The sequence below is a fragment of the Saccopteryx bilineata genome, chromosome 6 (assembly GCF_036850765.1).
Source record: "Saccopteryx bilineata isolate mSacBil1 chromosome 6, mSacBil1_pri_phased_curated, whole genome shotgun sequence".
Lineage (NCBI taxonomy): Eukaryota > Metazoa > Chordata > Mammalia > Chiroptera > Emballonuridae > Saccopteryx > Saccopteryx bilineata.
The window spans coordinates 161,738,371-161,761,456 of NC_089495.1; the positions used below are offsets into that span (position 1 = coordinate 161,738,371).

The 23,086-nt window shown below is 50.0% G+C and overlaps 1 protein-coding gene across 2 annotated transcripts; it reads left to right on the top strand.

Moving 5' to 3' along the window:
- The first annotated feature begins 17,057 nt into the window (after positions 1-17,057).
- Positions 17,058-22,885, top strand: RPL38 (ribosomal protein L38). 2 transcript variants are annotated; one of them, XM_066237158.1, is made up of 5 exons: positions 17,058-17,146; positions 17,358-17,390; positions 17,514-17,574; positions 22,021-22,143; positions 22,819-22,885. In XM_066237158.1, the coding sequence occupies exons 2-5, from the start codon at positions 17,388-17,390 to the stop codon at positions 22,842-22,844; spliced, it is 213 nt and encodes a 70-aa protein (XP_066093255.1). In that variant the 5' UTR covers positions 17,058-17,146; positions 17,358-17,387; the 3' UTR covers positions 22,845-22,885. The 2 variants fall into 2 exon arrangements, with proteins under 2 accessions (XP_066093255.1, XP_066093256.1); XM_066237159.1 differs by lacking the exon at positions 17,058-17,146 and adding an exon at positions 17,153-17,194.
- Positions 22,886-23,086: the final 201 nt, after the last annotated feature.

A 23,086-nucleotide genomic window follows, 5' to 3' on the forward strand; every position in this document is an offset into this window, starting at 1 on the left:
ACAGCCCTCCAGGACCCTCTCTCTCCATCGGCCCAGGAGCAGTGTGAACATGGGTTAGCGTGCCCAGCCTCGGCCCCCGCCCCTGACAACATGATCACAGCCCTCCAGGACCCTCTCTCTCCATTGGCCCAGGAGCAGTGTGAACATGGGTTAGCGTGCCCAGCCTCTGCCCTGCCCCTGACAACATGATCACAGCCCTCCTCCATCCTCTCTGCATTGGCCAGAAGCAGTGTGAACACGGGTTAGCATGCCCAGCCTCTGCCCCCGCCCCCGACAACATTATCACAGCCCTCCAGGACCCTTTCTCTCCATCGGCCCAGAAGCAGTGTGAACATGGGTTAGCGTGCCCAGCCTCGGCCCCCGCCCCTGACAACATGATCACAGCCCTCCAGGACCCTCTCTCTCCATCGGCCCAGGAGCAGTGTGAACACGGGTTAGCATGCCCAGCCTCTGCCCCCGCCCCTGACAACATTATCACAGCGCTCCAGGACCCTCCTAAGAAGATTCAGAACCACAAGCCCACTCAGAACCTCTGAACTGCTCCCTGTCCTCAGTTCCTGAGACTTGGATGGGCTGACTCCTGCCTCCCACCTGGGAAGCTGGCGTGGCGGGAGCCCCACAGAGCTGTCCTCACTCACAGGCTTGGCAGAGTCCCAGCTGCTTTCCCAGTGATTTGGGGGCCTCCCTAGGAAACACTTTGAAGCCTCTTCAAAGCCAGTGGTATTGTGTAAATCACCAAATGGTAGCCAGGCCCTGCAGCCCTGGGCCACATCCAGTCACCAAGCCCCAGGGACACACGGCCAACCACGGCCTACCCCCACGCACCCCAGAGACTGCTAGAGCCCAAACGTAGGACCCCACAGGGATGAAGCGAGGGTGGAAAGACAACAGTGTCAGGAAGACGCATCCGTGAGACTTCTTCTGTGACTAAGCTCCACCTGGCCACCCTTCCAGAGCAGGAAGGAGAGGTGGTCTATGCAGGGAATTTCTTCCAAATAACAATGATCTTCAAAAAGAACATCCCTGAGGAGTTCCGGAGCTGCCCTGGAGCTCGGGGTTAAGAAAACTAGTGCTCTGATCTAACACTGTGCCTGGGTGGTGACCACGTGCTGCCTGAGCCGGTACTTACAGACATGGGGCCGGGCACCGCCTCCCTCTCCCTGGCTTCCCTTCCAAGCTGCAGGCTCAGGCTGTGATCCCTCTCCCCAAGTGGTCTGTGGTTAACAGAGCCTGGGGAAGGGGCTGCGGAAGGGGCTCAACCCGTTGGTTCAGCCACAGCTGAGCTCAGGCACTGGTGCTAAACCAGCTCCTCCCCTTGTCCCACCTCATTCCCCCAGATTCTTAGTTTAAAACATGCAAATACTCCTTCTCCATTAGCAGGATAATTTCAACAAATGCCTGCAGAGCAAGGGCCCCAAGCCTCCTCCCTTCACTCCTCCCCCCTCCCCCCACCCCTATGTTCTACAGTTTTTACTCCAACTCCCACCCCGCTCCCCCCTCCCTCCCCCAGACAGCAAAGGCTAGTGTGAGGCTGCGGGGCTGCCAGAGGCAGGCTCAGGGCAGCAGGGGCCCCAGAGAGATAACTCGCCCACCTGCCCCCTTAAGAACCCGAGCCCCCTCCCCACCCTCTGGCCCTGGCTTCAGAATATGGGGCTGAATCTCATCAACAAGAAATTTGAAGCCATTAAAATATAATAAAAGAGAAATTAAATGTAATCACTCTGTAAATTATAACTAATTGAAACATCAGTTGTAATGTTTATGATCTGTATTGGAGTGAGTGATGCCTTGGAGCCACAGAATGAAATTAAATGAGGGTGGAATGTTCTGGAATGCCCACCCCCACCTGCAGCTTCTCCCTATCCTATAGGGAGGATCTAAGGAAAGGACACTGGGTGGAGGAGTGGGGAGGAAGAGACAAGAAGACAGGGTCACTGGAGAGGGCTACAGCCATGGGCCCCCTCACTCAGGACGCAGCTGCTCCTCAGTAAGCCCTAGGTCAGGTCATCTTGTTGGAACTTATGCCTCTGACATTTTCTCCGAGTGTGGGATGTGTCTGACGCCCCTCCTGGGCAGACGACCTTCCTAGAGTCTGGTCTACTTTTGGCTCGAATGTTGACCCAGGTTCCTGCCATCATGACCGAATTTCCAGAGTCATGGCAAGCAGGGGGACTTGAGTGGATCACTGAGTCTCAGACTGTCCACTAGAACAGAGATTTCCTCTTTCTGCCTCCAGCGCCTGACCCGGTGAGCACTCCATGAGCCTTGGTGAAATGAATGTGAACTTCAGTGCAACAACCCATTAGACTTCCCAGCAGCAAAGATGCTTGGCTTCTCACAGGCTGGAGGGAGTCAGTCAGTCAACCTGGGAGTCATCTGCCTACCTAAAAACTGGAGAAAAGAGCCGTGAGAAGAAAAACCGTAAAGCCGGTGGCTCCCTACAATCCTGAGTCAAGGAGCTGCAGGGTCTCCCAGGGCCGTGATTTGTGGTTCCTGGTTAAATACTGGATTTAATGGACTTGCTAGGGAAAACTGTATTTTTAGTGAGCAGTGAATGTATCCCTGGTGACTGCAGTAGTAATTACTTCAGTGGGACCATCTGTCCTGGCCAGCAGGTGGGGAGAGGCTCTGGACTCAGGGGCCAGGTCAGGATACTGTGGTCGATGGCATCTCTGAGGAAGCGAGGGAAGGAAGGAGGGAGAGGCACACAGGTCAGCCCACACCAGAACCGGAACCGAGCTAGGATGACAGCATCCTGGGGAACTAGGGCACCAGGCAATCAGGGCAGGGGAGCACTTAGGTTAGTGAATGCTTCAAGTTAGATTATGGGGTCATCCAACAAACCTTAACAAGGCAGGAAATGACAATCAGGCCAAGCCCTACATGCCAGGCATTGTGTTAAGTAAGCACATCATTGAATTAAAAAAAAATTTTAAAACTTTATGCAGCAGATATCATTATAATTCCCTTACAAAAGAAGAAACTGTGGCTCAGAGGGGTCAAAGAATTCCAGACTCAAGATGCAGAAGACAGAGATAAATAAGACGCAGTCTTCACCTGATGAGGTTGCAATCAAGGGCAGGGCGGGCCAGGTTCAGTCTGAACACAGACCAGACCATTTTTACCTATACTTTTTATTGAATTACAAAAGCCACGCACACAATACACTGATCAAGAGTATAGGACATTTTCACAAAGTAGACAGTACTATGAACCAGCTCCCAGACCAAGAAATAGACCAGCTCTCCCCCCACCACCACCAGGAGCCCAGAAGCCCCCTTTTTGTCCTTTCCTGTCACCACTCTTCCCAAAGGTGATCATTGTCTGGAACTTTGTCATCATGTTTTACCTGAACATCTGGATTTTATCAGGGGTGATACATGCTAAGGGAAACACATGTATGCGGGAGTCTGGAGAAGAGTCCAGGAGGAGGTAATATCTGAACCAAATTTTGTAGGATGGACAGGCATAAAGGCAGAGCGGGGGTGGGGTGGGGGGTCATCCAAGTGCATTGGTTCCAAATCTCTCCCCTCTGGCTACTGATCTTCTGTCTGTTCTACATGAAGAAGTGAGTTCAAGCAGGACTTAGGTTGCTCAGGATCTCTCAGCCTCCACACTATTGACATGTTAGTCCCGGTCATTGTTTGGGGTAGGGCCCACCCTGAACACTGTAGCATGTTTTAGTAGCGTCTCCAGCCTCTACCCCCAAGATGTAACACCCAAAAATATCTTCAGTCATTTCCCAGTGTTCCTGGGATAGGGGGCAGACCTGTCCACCCCCTCATGGAGAACCAGTGGGTTAGCTGATACAGAGAACTGCTAGGTGGCCAACAGGAGAAGTGAATAAAGAACTTAGGATATGCTCCCGAGGTGGGGGTGGGGGGTCCTGGGATAGACTGGCTTAAATTGTGCTTGAAAATGGGGATGAAGTTGAGCTCAGGAGGTCCCAGCACTGGTCAGCATCTCCCAGCAACAACAGGGAACCTGGGAATTCACAGGGGGTCAGCCTCAAGCCAAGGGTAGAATGTGCTCTCTGCTCCCAGGAGAGAGAGGAAGACACCACTCAGCAGCATCTCCTGCCGCTGGGATTATTAAAATGATCAGCGCCATGTATTTAGACTCCATAGTGGCATATAGTCTATTTGTGCACTGTGGTGGATTTAAAGTCATCAAGGAGGGGTGTGGGGGTGAAGGGAGGCAATTCAGCCCAAATTGAAAAAGTCTTCCTGTAATTATGAGACTGGAGCATATCCGCTGAGAGGATCAATAATGGGAAATCTAAGTGCCACTGTTTGCCAAGATTACAGTTTTTGAATCGCTCCAACTCGGATTTTAATTTTCTCTCTCATTGTCACATCGCCACGCATGGTGATCCCGGCCCCATCTCCCAGCGTCAGGCTGGCCGCGAGGCTGGGCTGAAGCTGGCTTCCTCCGGGCACATTCAGCCCTCTGCGGGAAGTTTTTATTGCTGCGTAACAAATTACCACAAATTTAGTGGCTTAGAACAACACACACCTATTATCTGACTGCTTCCACGGGTCAGGATTCTGTTCACGGTCTGTCTGGGTCCTCTGCTCAGGGTCTCACCAGGCTGCTCGCAAGGTATTGGCTGGGGCTGGGCTCTCCTCTAGGGCTCAGGGTTCCCTTTCAAACACGTGTTTTTCTTGGGAGAATTTGTGTCTTTATGGCTATAGACTCCTGGCAGCATGTTCCTTCCAGGCCAGCAGCAAAGACAGTATCTGATGTCCAGCTCCTCTTTTAAAAAGAGTGCCCCTGATTAGGTCAGGCCCACCAAGATAATTTCTCTTGTGATCAAACTTAAAGTTAACTGTTTAGGGACCTTAATTACATCTGCAAAATCTTTTGGCCTTTGCCATGTTCTATGGGTTAGAAGCAAGTTACAGGTGCCACCTCCACCCAAGGACAGGGAATGACGCTGTGGTGTGAGTCACTGGAGGTCATGTTAGAATTCTGCTTGTTGCACCCCTCCCCTGCCCAGAGGTCACTCTTCGAGCCCTTGCACCCAGATTCACAGAAGCAGACCATGGGAAGGTGTCCCTTTCTGAGCCAGCCTCACATCCACAGGCCTCTCTGACCACAGCCTGATGGACTGCCCTCCAAAATAACCCAGCAGCCAGCGTGACTGACAGAGTCTTCTCACATGGGGGAGGAAATAAAGAAAATAACCAAAGATCTGACACAGTCTGATCCCCTGTTCAGTGCTCTCTCTCTCTGCCAGAAATGGGCACATGCCCACCAGTCTCTGGTCTTCTCTGTGTTCCAGCAAAGGTTCCTGGCTGCCCTGACCCTGCAGCCTTGAGCAACTGCCTTCCTTCTTCCCAGGATGCTGAGCACAGGGCACGATGTGAGCAGCTCCTCCAGGCTGGGTGAGGAGAGGATCCCAGAATTCGGGAGTCCAGTCACTCTTCTAACAATGACCCCATCACACTGCTCCTCAAGTGCCTTCGTTCCTCTAAGACCTAGTTAGATGTCACCCTGAGTTCATTTCAGGCAACCCTGCTCAATGCTAGCTTTCATGGTTTGCACCGTAGTAATGTGCCCTTTACTCTTACATTTGAATAACCCTTTCATGATGGTGGATATATAACTTAGAATTTGGTTCAGCTCAGCATTAAGACCTGAAATAATAAGAAAATAAAATTAGAGGTCAATTTATCTCTCTCATTGCAGTCTGGATGTTAGCAGCCCACGGCTAGTCTAGAAGCTCTGTTCTGCACAGTCCTCAAAAGACTCACTCTTCTTCTATCATATTGCTCCAAGCTGGCTGGTTTTCAAATCTATGGTGGCTGCTCCAGCTCCAACCTCCACACCCACAGTTCAGCCAGGAGAAAAGAGGAAGGGAAGGAGAAGGGCATGCTCCCTCTCTTTACATCACTTCTCCTTACACCCACCCCGTTGGCTATAAGTTAGTCACATGACCACAGACAACTGCAAGGAACATTGGCATGTGTAGTTTTTATTCTGGATAGCCCTATATCATGAAAGAATGAGGGACTGGATATGGGGATTTCTGGAAATCTCTGTTCTAACTTCTTTGTCTGGTGTTTGCAGCCTAAGGGATGGGATAGTCCTTCTGTATTCAAATCCTTACCCACCCTTTCAACAGCCTGGTTATGATTCTATACCCATCATTGTTTCATCAAACATTATTATTTATAGATTCTTTCCCTCACTCCTCACTCGTGTATTCACTGGTTCATTCATTCATTCATTCATTCCTCTATCCCTATGCCATGCATGTGGTCAGCATTCAGGACATGGAGAAGATAACACAGGCCCTGCACTCAAGTGATTTACAAACTAGTAGGAAAAAGTCAAGAAAATGTAGCATTTCAGGACCCAGATATAGGTGCTCTGAGAATGTGCAGAGACAGCCATGCAGACACTGTCGCCCTTAACCCACCTGGGGCTGCACACAAGGTTCCCAGAGGGAGGGGATCTCCCATCGGAGTCTTGGGAAAACAGGGAGCAAAAGTCATAGAAAAAAAAAAGTAGGGAGCAAAAGTCACAGAAAAGACATTCCAGACTAGGGAAACTTAAAGCAAGGCTGTCCCCTGTCCATGGTGCTGACCCATAGGCCCAATCGGGAGCCCCATTTGGTAGTGAGGTCAAGCCAGTCTCTGTTCTCACCTCTCACCCAGTCTGGGCTGACACCCTGGGTAGGCAGGTGGGACGGCAGTGGTGTGGCATTTAGCTACACACTTTTTTTTTTCATAACGACCTTCCCATCTCCCCTCTCAGTCTTGCTTGTCAGTCTGTGACCATTAAATTCCTCATTAGCAAATGAGATTCGGATGGGCTCATTAAGATGAGGGATGGCCCCGAAGTACGCTGGCTGGGGGTGAGTTAGAACTGTTTTCTCTCTCTTAATTAGAAAATAATGCACCTCCTATTCTGTGCACCCCCCTCCAGGTCTAATAGCAGGCTCGAACAGACCCCTGGGGTAGCTCCTCACCTTTGAATGTGCTGTTCCCTGTCAGGTTCTCGTCCTGACTCCTCTGTCTCTGTTCTCTGCCTGGTGAAATCATGGTCATTCATTGAGATCCTGGGATGAGGCCCACTCCCTACTTCTGTGTCCTGCAGCATGGGAATCATATGCCCCAAATGACTTCCACCTTAGGCATCATTCAGCTTCCAAAAATGGAGACCAATTCAAACGAGCTACAGGAAAAGGCAGAAATATGAGGGGTGGGGGAACCTCACAGTATGCAGGGACAGAAGGTTTAGCTGCTGTTGTTACAGGCACTAGGAAGAAGTCCAACAGCTGCTCTTCCTTGGGAGCCACCTCGTCCCTGACGCCTGCTTACACACACCCATGTGGCTTCCTTTGGAGAGGTGCCCTTGGCCTCTAGTTTACATGAAATCCCAGACCAAGTAGCCACAAACCAGATTCTCTGAGTTACAGGGTTGCTCCAGGTTGCTGTAATGATCTGAGGTCACGGGGTGTTGTCACACATCATGGGTGGTGAGGTCCTACAACCACTGCCTTCTCAGCAGGAGCCATGGGGCTGGCTCTGGAGAGGTGGTGGGCAGAGCTGGTCAACCTCCCAAGCTGAAGGGCAAGCTCCATGAGGACAGAAAATATGTTTGCATGTCACTTGACCCCCCCCCATCAGTTCTAGCACAGAGGAGCTGCTTCATAATTATTTGTAGATGAAATGAATGACTTCACAATTTGGGTCCTTCTCTCAGCAACCTGTGACTCAATTGGTCCCTGGAGAGGGAGGCAAAAGGCTTTGAGGAAGTCAATAAGGAAACACTTTGTACCCAACACTTTGTGTAATGAAGCATCCATTCCCTCTAGTTACTAGCTGTGTGACCTTGGGCAAGTATGTTAGCCTCTCTGTGCTTTGAAAGCCTCATCAGTAAAGTGCAGGTTGTGATCTTACCTAATTTAGGGTTGTTGTGAGGATTATAGGAGATGGTCTTCACAGAGCAGCTGGTGTGGCACATGGCACATAGTAGGCAGTCCACACAGCAGTAGCTTTTGTCCCCATTTTACCTTGAAGTCACAGAACAGGGTCCCTCACTGCTCAGCAGCCTTCCTCTCCAGGTCTGATGTGACTCCATTCGGGCACATGCAGTGATTCTCTTCCAATCCCACCCAGGCGCCTGCTCTCAGAGGGTTAAACCCAAGGATAGGGCCCTGTTGACAATGACTATGGTCCCTCCTCCCCCATTCCCCTGGGAACTCTGAGCTGAAGACTTCATCAGCTGTAATTAACAGGCCAACTGCATCTGTCTTGCTCCATTAATAGCCGATCAGCCTGTCAGGCAGGGCTGAGAGGGAAATTATGAACAGGAAGGTGAGGAGGAAGTGGACAGGAGTAGGGCCAGCGTCCAGCCTGCCCTCCACCTCTACCCCACCTTCTTCCACTTCCAGTGCAGCCCAGAGGCCACAGGCTACATCTAAGGAGAGGAATGACCGAGCAAAGGGAACAACTCATGTCACCTGGCCAGGTGCTTCAGAGAGCAGTGGGGCTGAGGAGAAGGCTCCACTTGGCAGAGCAGACTGTAGGGACAGCCAGCAGCCCCTCTGAAGATCCCCCTTCCCTGAGAGCCGTCCAGGCGACTCTGCCTCCATTCCTCCTTCTCCAGGATGCTGTGATTCCCAGGCCGAGGGCAGTGAGGCTGCCCATGGGCCTTTGCACGGAGGAGGATGTGGCAAAGGCTTCTCACCTCTGGGACCCTGGGCAAGTAAGTTAACCTCTCTGTGCTTTGAGAACCTCATCAGTAAAGTGCAGGTTGGTTTGTCCCTCTGTGTCCACCCGAGATGGGTCTAGATTATTTCTCCCTGCTCAAACATACCAGAGAAGGAAACAGGAAAGACTGGTGACCCTTGGAGCTGCTGGCTTCCAAGGCACAACCCTGGCTGTCTCCACCATGGCACCCTCTCCCTCCTTGAGTGTGCACGTGCCCAAAGGCAGGTAGCGCATGCACGTGGTGCCTCCCACGCTGGCAGCCTGCAGACGCTGAGCTCCTGCTTCCGGCAGCACACAGCAGTAGGGAGTGGTCTATTCAATCTCCTTACTGTGGGGGCCATTGCAGCACTTGATAATTGTTTTTGGAAGTGCAGTCACCAATTTAAGTGGTAGAACTTGTCCCAGGTGATGTAACACAGTGAAGCACATGCCCTTTCTGGGTCCTCCCTACTGGCTGACCAGCTCTGGGAAAGACACATGGGCTACTCAGCCTCCGCCACAGGTGTCCCCATCCACCGGCTCAAAGGAGGGCCTGAAGAAGGTCTCCGGGTCACTGATGAGGGGGCAGAGGAAAGAGTCTCGGAGGTTAAGGAAAACACAGGTGCTCAGTGGGCAGAACGCAGACTCACGGACGTGGAGAGCCAGAGAAACAGACAGGAGCTGGCAGACAGACAGTCAGAGACAGAGAGGAAAGGCAGGCCGGGGCCCAGCTGGGAGGGTCCCCGCCCAGGCTGAGAGCACGATCTGTGGGGTTGAGCAGGGGTCAGGGATTCCAGAGCCCCCTAAGGCCAAGGCTTCATGAGTGGGAGCAGTTAATAGGAAACAAAGTGCCACAGCCCCACCTGAAGCCCCCACACACATACAGGCTATGAGGTTATCACTCATTTCATATCGCTCCCCACTCCACACCCAGTCCAGCCCTGCCCTCACCCCTGTCCGCATTAACACTGTTGATACATGAGGCCTGCCCACTCTCCCCCCCCCCCTGGACTCCTGCCCAGCAGAGGGGGCCCAGGACCTGGGACACTACTGCTGCTGATAAGGGTCTCCTGTCATTCACATCCAGGATGCTTGCTAAGCCTACTGATTTATGGACTTTAATTTTCCCAGAGCCTCGGTTGTGTCCCTCCTTCTCTCTGGTCTGTCAGGGTGTTTATCTCCCACCCTCTCAGCCGCTGTCCCCCCCTCCCTTGTTTTTAATTTGAAGCATCTGTCTGGAGCACCCTGAGATGGGGATGTCTGCAATACTGAATGCATTAAACCGCTGACAGCTCTATTGATTTCCTCTCTTCCGTTGCATAATGCAAGATATATACAAGCTGATAGTCTGGCCCCTGTCCCTTACTGTGAGGGACCGTGCCCATTTCCTTTCTCACTCGAATGCCCAGTCACCCTGGCACACGTTGACATAGAGGAGGGGTGCTTGTCCCTTACACAAGACGGATTCTCCTCTGCCGGCCCCGGTGTGATTTTCCTCGCTGCCGGTGGACACCGTCTAATTGGTAGCAGCTTGGGCACTGCAGCAGCACTTCATAGGATGAGAGGGACATGGGAGGAAGCAGAGGAGTTGAGGAGGTGTCATCTGTCGCAGCTGACTGTGCCCCACCTCAGGAAAGATTTGGCAGGCTTTCTGTGGGGTCCCCTCTGCCGGTGTCACCAAGCTCTGGGGAAAGGAATGCTGGCCACTCCAGCCCACCTCCACTTCTCCAGGTGGAAGTTCTCCAAGTTCTCCAGATCCATGGGCAACTCTCGCCTTGGACTCACATTCCATGAACAGTCACAGAGCCAGCCAGCTGCTGGGCTAAGTACTTTCCGTTCCTCCTGTCTCCTGGTTTCTCAAAAGCAGGGCAGCTGCAGACAGTTGTGCAGGCTACCCACAACTGGCAGGAAGGTTTGAAAGAAGGGATTATTCTCAACAAAGACTGGGGCTCAGAGGTGCCAGGAGATTCTATCAAGGTCTCCCAGCCAGAAACAGGATGTGACCCCAAGACTAGCTGTCTCCAGGGACAGTTTTCTTCCCACCCTATTACAATACCTCCTCCAGAAATACCTCCTGGTTTCCTGTCGCCCAGTCTGACTGCTTCTCTACTCTGGCCCTCTGGACACACGTGCTGTGAGGGTTTGCACGTTCAGGCGGGCTGCACTAAGTGTGCTGGCTGGGTTTTCTCCCCTGTGAACTAGCATCACTGTGACTTGTCCCTGGAGGATTTCTCCAGTCCCACCCCATTCCCGACCTGATCAGTCCCCCACACCCTCCATCTGGCCCCACAGTGAGAAGCACTTACTGTCCATGTGGCCCTGCCTTTTCACTGCCTCCCTGTTAGTCTAGGGGCGCCTTGAGAGGAAGACAGAGATGCAGACAGGACCTCAATGCTGTGTCCTCACCAGAGGCTGGCACAAAGCCAGAGCGACACGAAGCTGTGTGAAAGGTTGTTGCCGGGACAGGGAAAGCACCCAGCACAGTGCCTGGCTGACAGAAGAGCTGTCCAAGAATGGGGTGAATCCATTTAATCAGTCAACGAGCTGTCTGGGCAGGTGGGCGTTTGCTGACTGTCAGGCCCCTTACTGGAGAGGGGGTCAGGGGGTACCACATCTTGTCTCCCACTCCACCCCTCCCCCACTTCCACCCCACCCCCTACGCAGAGTCCCCTGCTGGAAAGGGGCCCATGGAGGAGCAGCAGACTGTTCCGAAGGTTCGGGCTTCTCCTGGTGACTGCCTGCCTGCACCCCACCTTGCCAGCAGCCAGAGCCCAGGCAGAAGCAGCAGAACTGAAGGTCGACCCTCCGAACATTCCAGAGAAAGGGTTAGGCACAGAAATGAGAGCTGATACGGGCTGCAAAGCCAGTAGCCCAGGGCTTCTCCTGGTGACTGCCTGCCTGCACCCACCTTGCCAGCAGCCAGAGCCCCAGGCAGAAGCAGCAGAACTGAAGGTCAACCCTCCGAACATTCCAGAGAAAGGGTTAGGCACAGAAATGAGAGCTGATATGGGCTGCAAAGCCAGAAGCCCAAGCCCAGCAGTGGCCTGGCCATAGGCATGGAACAGACACCCCATATACTAAATATCTCCAGGGTTTTGTCCTTTTAGCCAAGTAGGTCTCAACAAGAAGTGATTGTGCCACCAGGGGACATTTGGCAATGTCTGGAGATGTGTCTGTCACAACTATGAGGGTCTGGCATCTAGTGGGTAGAAGCCAGGAATCACTAATTGATGTCCTATGATGTCCGGAACAGACCTTGCCTCTGCGGAGAATGATCTGGTCCAAAGGTCAGCAGTGCCCAGTCTGAGAAATCCTGCTCCGCTCTGCCCCTTCGCACTTTGTGGCTCTCAGTTCAGCAGTCCTGCGCCCCCGGGCACCTGAAGTTCTCTGCATTCTGCAGGGGCCAGAGGAGGGGTACTCTGCCTTCCTTTACTCTCTCCGCCTTGGGTTCCGCCAAAAGGTGCCAGCCCCAATGCCCACACTCTGCCTTCCTCCTTTCCTCCCCATTCTTTCCCAGGTAGCTGACTTCAGCAAGAAGGACTCCAGACTGTCCCCCTGCTGAAAACCTTCGAGATTTAATAAACAACTCCTTTCTGAGATGATTAAAGACCAGCCCTGCCGGCAGCCGAAGGCATGGGCCCCTGGGGGGCTGCTTGGAGATTAAATGAGATGGTAGATATGAAAGCACCCCATCAGGTATGAAATGCTATACAAATATTACTTCTAATTTATATAAGCACTCTCAGCCAGAGACTTTAGAATTCAAAGCAGAAACGGATTAGTTGCTCTCCATGTCCAGCCGTGGCATGGCGCCCCGTGTGGCCACTTTAGGACACCACACGCAGGGCAGAGGTGGACTTCCAGACCTGAAGGAAGTCAGGATAGCACTGACTTGCGCTTTTATGTTTTATCCCACTGAGGTTTCACAGCAGCCCTGTGAGGAAGGAGAGGCGGTAGCATCACCCCACACAGCTCGCTGTAGAAGCACATAAGTGAAGGAGGCAAGACTGGAACCAGCGATGGGCTATTGTGCAATGAACCCTGCCCTGGGCCAGCCCAGGGAGCCCAGGCAGAAACAAAGCAGTGGAAAGTGGAGGAGGCAACTTAGGGTGTCCCTCCTCTACCCCTGCCCCACCCCGGGCTCTCATTAGACATTCACGGAATAAATGGAACAAATGGATAGAAAATGTGGAGCTGGGAAGATCACATCATGACACATACCCTGATGCCCCTTTGCCCCTTGTGAGGTCGGGTGCTAATTATTTGACTGTCCTGGTGTCCTAAAAGCTGGTGCAAAGTTGGGCTTCATGGGTGGCCAGGGAAGTGCCTGCTGGGGGAGGGCGAGGCTGTGTGCCTTACCAGCCGAGGACCTAGCCGAAGACCCTCCGCCCAGCAGTTCATAGGGAAGGGAGAGGACCGGATGCTTCCCACAGCTCTAGACACGCCCTCCGTCCATCTCCTGTTCTCTGACCCCAGTGCGGCCCCCTGGTTGAGGCCCTCCTCCCTGGCCCTTGGACAGTGACAGTAGCCCTCACCACTCCTACAGCCACAAGTCTCAGACATTCCAACCCATCCTCCACGCTTCACAGATCAGTGACCTGTATCAGGCAAACTGGACCATGCTATGCCCTGCTCTCAAATCCAACTTCTTTTAGTTTTCCACGTTGCCTGTGTACCAACATCACATCACCATGGACACTTCTGTCAATGAGGCATCCTGAGCTCCACTCACAGAGACACAGGCTGGTTCACTCGAGACCAGGACGTTGGCCCGTTGATTACCAGTAGTCGCTGCCACACCATGACCTTTGGGACTCATCTACCCCTGAAGTGGGGGTGGCTCTCCCTCCAGGCTCCTTGCTTCCCCTTTCAGTAGCTGCTGTTTATTTCGCTATTTGTTCCCCCTGGAGAAAACCCATTGGCACTTGAACAAATTTGCCTTTGTGTTTCGTTACTACACATCTATGTTCTCTTATTATACAATGCAAGAGGGTGAACATCTGTCTCTCTGGGATCTCTGCCAAAAGGGGGGTGCAGCCTCCCCTGCTGTCTGCTGTCCCTATCCTGTATGTCCTGCAGTGCACAGAAGCACCAGCCATTTACTCAACAAATATTTTTTGTAGATCTACTATGTGCCAGGCACAGCTTTGTCCACTATAACCCTCCCTTCCTCCCTCCCTTTCTCCCTCCATTCCTCCTCATCTCTCCAATCCTTTATTCATTCATCCCTCCATCCTGCATGTGCCAATCCAACCTTAATAGAGTGAGTGATCTCAGATGCTGCATACAGCTATCCAGCTTGAGAATCCTCTGGTGTCAGCATTGAACACCTGCTGTCTGTATATACATACATGTGTGTATATATATTGCTCACAAAAATTAGGGGATAGTTTATTGCTTTGTATTCATTTTGTGTGTGTGTGTGTGTATATATATATATATATATATGAGTACTGTGTTTCAAGAGTTTTCTCTCAATGGAATGTGGAACTCCATTCTTGTTTTCAAAGAAAAGTCGGTACAAATGTGTGAAAAGTTTAACGCTGCTGCACAGTCTGTCAAGAGGTATGTGTGAGCAACTACTGCCTGGGTGATGAGTGTCTGGAGTCAGGGGTGAAGGTCCTGCCTGAGGAGAGGTAGGAGCTGAGCCTTAGAAGATGAGCAGGGCTTAGTATCACAGGGACAGCACAGACACAGGTCTGGAGTCAGGAAGCGCCCAGCACATTAAAAGGCCAGTAGTTTGGGTCCAAAGGGCGAGTTTATCCGTGATATGGCAGTGGAGAAGAGATGACCAGAAAGGCATCAGCTTCAGATCGAGGAACGCTGGCCAAGCCAGGCCGAGGATTTGGGACTATCCTTCTCGGTTTGGGAGTGAGGCTCCCATCATTCTCAGGCTGGACCCCAACCTTCAGACAATCTAAAATTAAACCCCTACCAGTTAACTTTTCCCACTGTTAACACCCAGATGCATCCATAGTTAACAGAAACATAGTTTGGCTTCTTTTAAAAGGCTCTCTGGTACAATTAGAGGAATTTCATGATCTCTCTGTTGGTTTATTTTTCCCTGTATCCTAGCACTCAGGGAGGGTGCTCAGCCTGGGCTTGTTTAACAGGGGGGAGTTGGGTGAGTTCAAAGTTAAGTTCAGGGGTCCTGGCCAGGTGGCTCAGTGGATGAAGCATCATCCCAGTACACCAAGGATGCGGGTTCCACCCCCACTCAGGGCATCTACAAGGAGCAATCAATGAGTGCACAATTAAATGGAACTAAGTGGAACAACGGGTTGATGCTTCTCTCTATCTCCTCCCCCTCTCAAATCAATGGAAAAAAAACTTTTAATTACAATATAATATGGTAAAGTACTCTCTCTTCAGGTGTAATAGTACACACAAAGCAATTACATTCTGTTGTGCAGTTATTAAATTTGTAGGAAACAAATATAATAAAATGTAGACATTTTTAGAGAGGTTAAACATAAAATAAAAGTGGAGGATAAAAATAAAATTGATAGCCAACGGTTTCCAGAGCTGCCTGAAGAGAGTGGAGAGTAATTATATGCCAACAAAATACTATTCAGGTGCGAGCTGGAAGGGCAGGGACCAGAAGGGCAGAGGAAACGCCGCCTCCCCGTGCTGCCGGCCCATGTTAGGTGTGCAGTCTCTAAGTATTCAGAAGCCTGAGCTGGGGGATCTGAGCAGCATGGGTTCAAGTCTTGACTTCTCCTCTCCCAGCTCCGACAAGCCTTCATTCTCCCCATGGAGAAGGACAAAAACTTTGCTATTGGGAAGTATTTGCTTACTTTTATTGTGCACCAGTTCTCAAAGGAATTAGAAGTGGAGAGTGACAAAGCTCCCTTAAATTAAGGTGACCAATCGTCTTCCTTTAGGGAGGACAGTCCTTCTTTTGTAAGTTCCGTCCCTCCTCAAAAAGTGTTCTCCTACATGTCCTCCTTTTTGATATTGGAAGACTAATCTGTAAATGTCGTATTCGATTGATGCAGAGTCGATTCATTGCGTGTGATGTGATGTATTTGTATCTAAATGAGTACTTTTTTCTTACAATTATTATTAAAAATTAATAGGCATGTAAGCATAATTACAATATAAAATATTACAAATATTTTTCTTATATATTTATCATATTATAGTGTATTATTGTTGCAATGAATAAAATGTTTCTTTTATTTACGATATTGTTTTCTTCAATTTATTTTTGTCCTTTTCATTGTAAAAAGGTTGGTCACCATATTTAAATGGAAAAGAGGGCCCTGCTCCTGACAGATCAGATGTCTGTGGAAAAGAAGACAAGAAGGAAATGTGAAAAAGCCCTAGAAAGAGGTTCATATAGAGCATTGGCCCAATGTGTGGAAGTCCTGGGTTTGATTCCCGGTCAGGGCACACAGGAAAAGCGCCCATCTGCTTCTCCACCCTTCCCCCCTCCTTCCTCTCTGTCTCTCTCTTCCCCTCCTGTAGCCAAGGCTCTATTGGAGCAAAGTTGGCACAGGGCTGAGGACAGCTCCATGGCCTCTCCCTCAGGTGCTAGAATGGCTCAGGCAGCAACAGAACAACGCCCCACATGGGCAGAGCATCACCCCCTGTTGGGCATGCCAGGGTAGATCCTGGTCGGGTGCATGTGGGAGTGTCTGATACCTCCCTGCTTCTAACTTCGGAAAAATACAACAACAACAACAATAATAATAAAATATAAAAAATAAGATGCAAAAGAAAACATTCCCTTGCCTGACCAGGCGGTGGCGCAGTGGATAGAGCGTCAGACTGGGATGAGAAGGACCCAGGTTCGAGACCCTGAGGTCGCCAGCTTGAGCTCGGGCTCATCTGGTTTGAGCAAAACTTACCAGCTTGGACCCAGAGTTGCTGGCTTGAGCAAGGGGTTACTCCGTCTGCTGTAGCCCCCCCCCCTTTTTGCAACTAAAGTGTTGCAAAGAAAAACTGATGATTGATGCTTCTCATCTCTCTCCGTTCCTGTCTGTCCGTCCCTATCTCTGACTCTCTCTCTGTCTCTGTAAAAAAAAAAAAAAAGTAATAATAATAATAATAAAATATAAAATATACATAGGAAGGTCCCTTCGTTTAAGTGAGAAAATCACTGTGTACATCGATGCCCAATGCACAGGACTATGGCAGTAGTAGATATTAGTGTTAGGACTTCAAACGGGATCTAAAATAAAATCTAGCAAAGCTAAGAGGTTTCGGGATGGGGGGGGTGTATAAAAGAGGCGTGGAGGAGGGAAGTGGCCTGTTACATTCGTGGAGCTGCACTACGCATTAAAGCCATAGGGAGCATACTACTGCAATGGAAAGGCGAACGCCTCCATAATTCTTGACCCTTTGCAGACACCGTACCCAGTTTCTTCCGGGGGAAGGTTTAACTGCCCGGAAACGGAAGTTTCGTTCCTTTTCATCTTCTTTGCGTCTTGCCGCTAGCTGTAAGTACCTATTGGGCTGTGCACGGGGATTGTGGGGGATAATCCAAGGTAATCCACGGCCGGGTGAAGTTTGCGGACCCCTACCCTGGGTTGAGGTTGCGGGGAAGGAGGATGGAGTGTTATGGGGACGGCATTTCGCGGGGTCGGAGAGGAAAATGGGGTCTCTCTTGGTTCCCGAGATCCGTGGACGCCTACGTTTCTCTTTCTCTAGGTGCCGGGCGCCTCCTCTCCGCACGTAGCTATGGTGAGTACGGCCCCTGCCTGGGACCCTTCGCGAGGGTTTCCGGAGCCCCGAGAGGGGCTGGTTTACTTGACCATCGCTAGTAAACGTCTAATCTGCCCATTCCCCGTTTCCTTTGTATTGCAGCCTCGCAAAATTGAAGAAATCAAGGACTTCCTGCTCACAGCCAGACGAAAGGATGCCAAATGTAAGTGAGCGGTCTCCGCACTGGTGCTGCTGCGGAGGGGCTTCCCGAAGTGTTGGACGGGAGGCTGGTAAATGAGCACGTGCCTGGCAGCTGGGAGCGTGCCTTTGTTGTGTATCCCGCAAGAAAAACTTTGTTGTCCTGTTATCTTCCTTAGCGAATTATAAACACTCTAAAACCGGCCTGACTTGATTTTTGTTTCAGTTGTGGTGTTGCTTTAGTGCTGTGAACAGCAGCCTTACTGAGTGCAACTTCTAGAAATACGGGTCCCATGAAGCCGGAGTTAGTACTGCAGGTTTGATACTGGGCTGACTGCAGACCCTGCTCGCTATGAACTTCACTTACTAAGCAGTCTCACTTCGACGTGTATTAGTTTCTTGGTCTGTATTAAGAGGAAAGGAAGTGATGCATCAGAAATACAAAACGGCAAGCTATTGATTGGTGTGTGCTGGCCCCTGGTGCTCGTGTGTTCTCATTTCTGCACCAAACGGGGTTCTGATGTTACTCCTTTATCATGGGTGAAGGAGGTTTGGTGGCTTGCGGTTAATACAGAAGAGATCTGGAATTCGTGGGTTGTGTTAACCTAGATTCTTTCTTATTTTTTTGCTACGTACAAGTGTCCTTTTCCCATTGAGATGTGTCACAAAGAGGAAATCAGATCATTTGTGGAAGTAGAGCTGAGACTGATCCTCTCAGGTGCTTTTTGTCAGCGATGGGATGAAATGATGTGAGGGAGAGCCTTTCATTGGGTTGGTGGGGGGTCATAATGGTGTCCCCGGGACCAGAAACAATCTGTTGCCTTTGGTCCTCTGGTAACCTGGATGAAATGGTGACCACCTGTGGAGACAAGTGGCATCTATCTGATGGGAATGTCTGCCCTGCTGGATGGTTGTGGGACCACAGGTGCCAGTGCACTGTCATGCTGTAAAGAGATCTTCCCCATGCCCGTGTAGTTTGAGCGTCATCCTAACACCAAGGTTGCAGGTTCCATCCCTGATCAAAGCACATACCAGAGTGAGCCAATAAATGCATAAATAAGTGGAACAAATTGATGTTTGTCTCTCTCCATCTCTCTGCCCCACCCTCACCCCCTTGTTTTTCCTCTCCCTTTTTCTTCCTTCCCACATCTAAAATCAATGAATTTTCAAAAACTAAAAAAAAGGAGGAGGCGTTGTTCATGTCAGTTTTAGTTAAGACCAGGGAATTGGTGTTAACTGCTTGGCTCAAGTCCCAGCTTAATAAGTAGCTGTTGACAAGTTAAACATGACACCCTTTTCTTGGAGGGTGTGATAATAGTGTCTTTCTGATGGGACTGGTGCAAGGATCACATCAGATGATCTACTAGAGACCTCAGTAAATTGAAGAAATGACACTAAACCCATACATTTCATTTGCATTTTAATTGTTTCAGAGCCTGATTTTAGACAGTTTGTCCTGTGAAGGTAGGGATCATGGTCCCCTGGACATAATAGGTTGTTCAGTAAGTTAATATTTTTATTTTAATTCTAAAATGTGCATAGCATAAAACTTTTTGTGTGTGTGTGTGTGTGTATTTTTCTGAAGTTGGAAACGGGAAGGCAGTCAGACTCCCACATGCGCCCGACCAGGATCCACCCGGCCTACCCACCAGAGGGCAATGCTCTGCCCATCTGGGGCGTTGCTCTGTTGCAACCAGAGCCATTCTAGTGCCTGAGGCAGAGGCCATAGAGCCATCCTCAACGCCCGGGCCAACTTTGCTCCAGTGGAACCTCGGCTGCAGGAGGGGAAGAGAGAGAGAGAGGAAGGAGAGGGGGAGGGGTGGAGAAGCAGATGGGCGCCTCTCCTGTGTGCCCTGGCCGGGAATCGAACCCGGGACTCCTGCACACCAGGCCGATGCTCTACCACTGAGCCAGCCAGCCAGGGAAAACTTACTATATTTAATTGTACATTTTGCTGATGTTAAATGCATTCATGCTGCATCTCCAAAACTCTTTTTTTTTTTTTTCTTTTTCTTTTTCTGAAGCTGGAAACGGGGAGAGACAGCCAGACAGACTCCCACATGCGCCCAACTGGGATCCACCTGGCACGCCCACCAGGGGCGACACTCTGCCCCTCCGGGGCGTCGCTCTGTTGCGACCAGAGCCACTCTAGTGCCTGGGGCAGAGGCCAAGGAGCCATCCCCAGCGCCCGGGCCATCTTTTGCTCCAATGGAGCCTTGGCTGCGGGAGGGGAAGAGAGAGACAGAGAGGAAGGAGAGGGGGAGGGGTGGAGAAGCAAATAGGCGCTTCTCCTGTGTGCCCTGGCCGGAATCGAACCCGGGACTTCTGCACGCCAGGTCGATGCTCTACCACTGAGCCAACCGGCCAGGGCCTCCAAAACTCTTGATCTTGCAAAACTGATACCATCATTAAAAATTAACTCCCGCCTGACCAGGCGGTGGCGCAGTGGATAGAGCGTCAGACTGGGATGCGGAAGGACCCAGGTTCGAGACCCCCGGGGTTGCCAGCTTGAACGCAGGCTCATCTGGCTTGAGCATAAAGCTCACTAGCATGGACCCAAGGTCACTGGCTCAAGCAGGGGGCTGCTCAGTCTGCTGAAGGCCCACGGTCATGGCACATATGAGAAAGCAATCAATGAACAACTAAAGTGTCGCAACGAAAAACTGATGATTGATGCTTCTCATCTCTCTCCGTTCCTGTCTGTCTGTCCCTGTCTATCCCTCTATCTGACTCTCTCTCTGTCCCTGTAAATAAATAAATAAACAAATAAATAAATTAAAAATTAACTCCCCATTCTTTCCTTTTGATCGCTGGCAACCACCACTGTAGTCTCTTTCTCTACCAATTTGACTTCCCTAGGAACCTTGTGAGACCAGACAGTATTTGTTCTTTTGGGACTGGCTTTCTCATTTGTCCTCAAGGCTGAATACCACATCTTGTTTATTCATTTGTCCTGTTACAGACATTTAAGGGGTTTCCACCTTTTAACTATTATGAATAATGTTGCTATGAACATTTGGTGCACAGATACCTCTTCTCCCTGCTTAATTTATGTAGTGATTTTAGAGAAACATCAATTTGTTGTTCCACTTATTTATGCATTCATTCATTGGTTAATACTTGTATTTTTGACCATGTATCAAACCCACAGCCTAGGCGTATTGGTACAGCATTCAAACCAACTGACCTACCCAGGCAGGGCTACATCTTTTTTAAGAAATCTGTATACCTTACACCTGCTTAGAGGTGCATAGCAGCTGCTGGGGACAATGCAGCATATTTTAGCTTTAAGAGGAGTGTTAAGATAGCAAAATGAGTTGGTTTGAATGAATATCCAGGCTTCTGGGGTTTTTTTGGGTTTTTTTACAGAGACAGAGAGGGATAGACAGGGAGAGACAGACAGGAACGGAGAAAGATGAGAAGCATCAATCATTAGTTTTTCTTTGCGACACCTTAGTTCATTGATTGCTTTCTCATATGTGCCTTGACCGGGGGCCTTCTGCAGCAGTAATCCCTTGTTCGAGCCAGTGACCCTGGGTCCAAGCTGGTGAGCTTTACTCAAACCAGATGAACCCTCGCTCAAGCTGGCAACCCCGGGGTCTCGAACCTGGGTCCTTCCGCATCCCAGTCCAACGATCTATCCACTATGCCACCGCCTGGTCAGGCCTTCTGGATTTATTAAAACAGGAGCCAAGGCAGCCAGTGTTGCATGCAGACTCGGAGCCAAGTGCTTTCGTTTCCGGTTTTGTGCCCTATCCTTTTAACAGTTGTTGGCAGAAATGGGGTTGTTAGTACAAGTTAACCTGTGCTGCTTCTGAGTGCTTGTGCGTCTAATCAGGTACTTGGGCTGAGGCATGGGAGTGTCTGAGCTGTTTTTAAAGAAGTTGGAATACAGGGTGTGATGGTTCCTTGAAATGACTGGCCTACAGGGAGGCAGTTATCTTTCAGCAGCCAGAGTAGCTGCTGGCCATGTGGAAATGCATTGACACTTGTCCGTAACCAGACTTGAGAAGTTGCACTGTTGGATTTGGCAGAAGTGAAGAGCCCAGAAAGTGGGTTCCATGTAAGGTTTAGGAAACCTCAGCACACACTCACTATGCTTTGCCATTGTCTTTACATGTCATCACATCTGCAGAGGAACTGGCTTCCAGAAACTACTTCCATTTCTTCAGAAAAATAAGATGGGGACAGAATGTTCAATGATGTGTTCAGTGTACCTGATACATAAACAAGTAGATTAAGCCCCGTGCTCTTGAGTATTCATTATGGGAAAGGTAGATCTCTGACACTTTAAATGTTGAGGTCACAGAGGGAGTGTTTTCTGTTTTAACAGAGGGACAGGACACGGAGACAAGCACAGCTCTATCAGTGGTGGCAGTCATAAGTGCCACTCTTCTGCATGTGTATAAAGCAGGTGAACCATGTGATTTCTGAGGTGCAATTAAGTTACTGATTCTGGTCCTTTTGATAGCTGTCAAGATCAAGAAAAATAAGGATAATGTGAAGTTTAAAGTCCGGTGTAGCAGATACCTTTATACCTTGGTCATCACAGACAAAGAGAAGGCAGAGAAACTGAAGCAGTCCCTGCCCCCAGGTGAGTAAGTGGGAATCCTGGGTGAGTGGCCAGGAATGGCAAAGATGCTCATGTCACCATCTTGTTTCTTAAGTCATCTCCAAATTGAGGGAAGTCCATCCTGTGGTCTAAGTATCTGCTCTTGCTGTTGGTGGTGCAAGGAGCGATGATTCTCCAGAGTTGTCCATACCAAGAAGTGGTTCACTGACCAAGGGAAATTTGTTTCCATTCTCATGCTTTTCTAATACATATTAGAATGCATATATTTCCAGTGAGGATATTAACAGCTCACTCTTACTCTGTGTGTAAGTTATTTCATCCTTAGCAGGCAGGTACTGGGTTTGATCCCCATTTTTACAGGATGGAAAACTGATTAAATACAGTAGGGCAGCCATGAGCATAGGTAAAACAAAGGGTGCCTCCTGGTGGGGGGAGCTGCCTAGGAGCAGAGTGACTGAAGGCTACCTCTTCCCAGCAGGAGGTAGCCAGTACTGCTTGGCTTTGTCAGAGCTAATTGGGACCTCTTTGTAAAGGCTGGCAGATTTTTTTTTTTAATCTAAATATTTTAAGCAAAACCTCCTGAAGGGCTATTTTCTAGCTTTATGAGTCCTCTTCAGCTTAAGTACAAAATCAGACAGGTAGCAGTAACTCAACATGTATCTTCTGGGTGACTCACTTTTGTCTCTCTTGCTCCAGGTTTGGCAGTGAAGGAGCTGAAATGAACCACACACGCTGATCCATATTAAAAAGCTAAAAATTCTTAGTGTCTTGTCTTTGAAGATGGGGGTTTGGGGAATGTTACTTGGTGATAGCTTCTGGTGGGTATGTGGTGGAGCTCCTGGTTCAGGCTCCTTGCATCCCTCATCTTGGGCTCTGATCCCAGTGGACAAATAAAGCCATCCTTGTTTTAGCTTAAGTTTGAAAATAAATAGGTGGAAATGGGCAGATGAGACAGATAGGTATG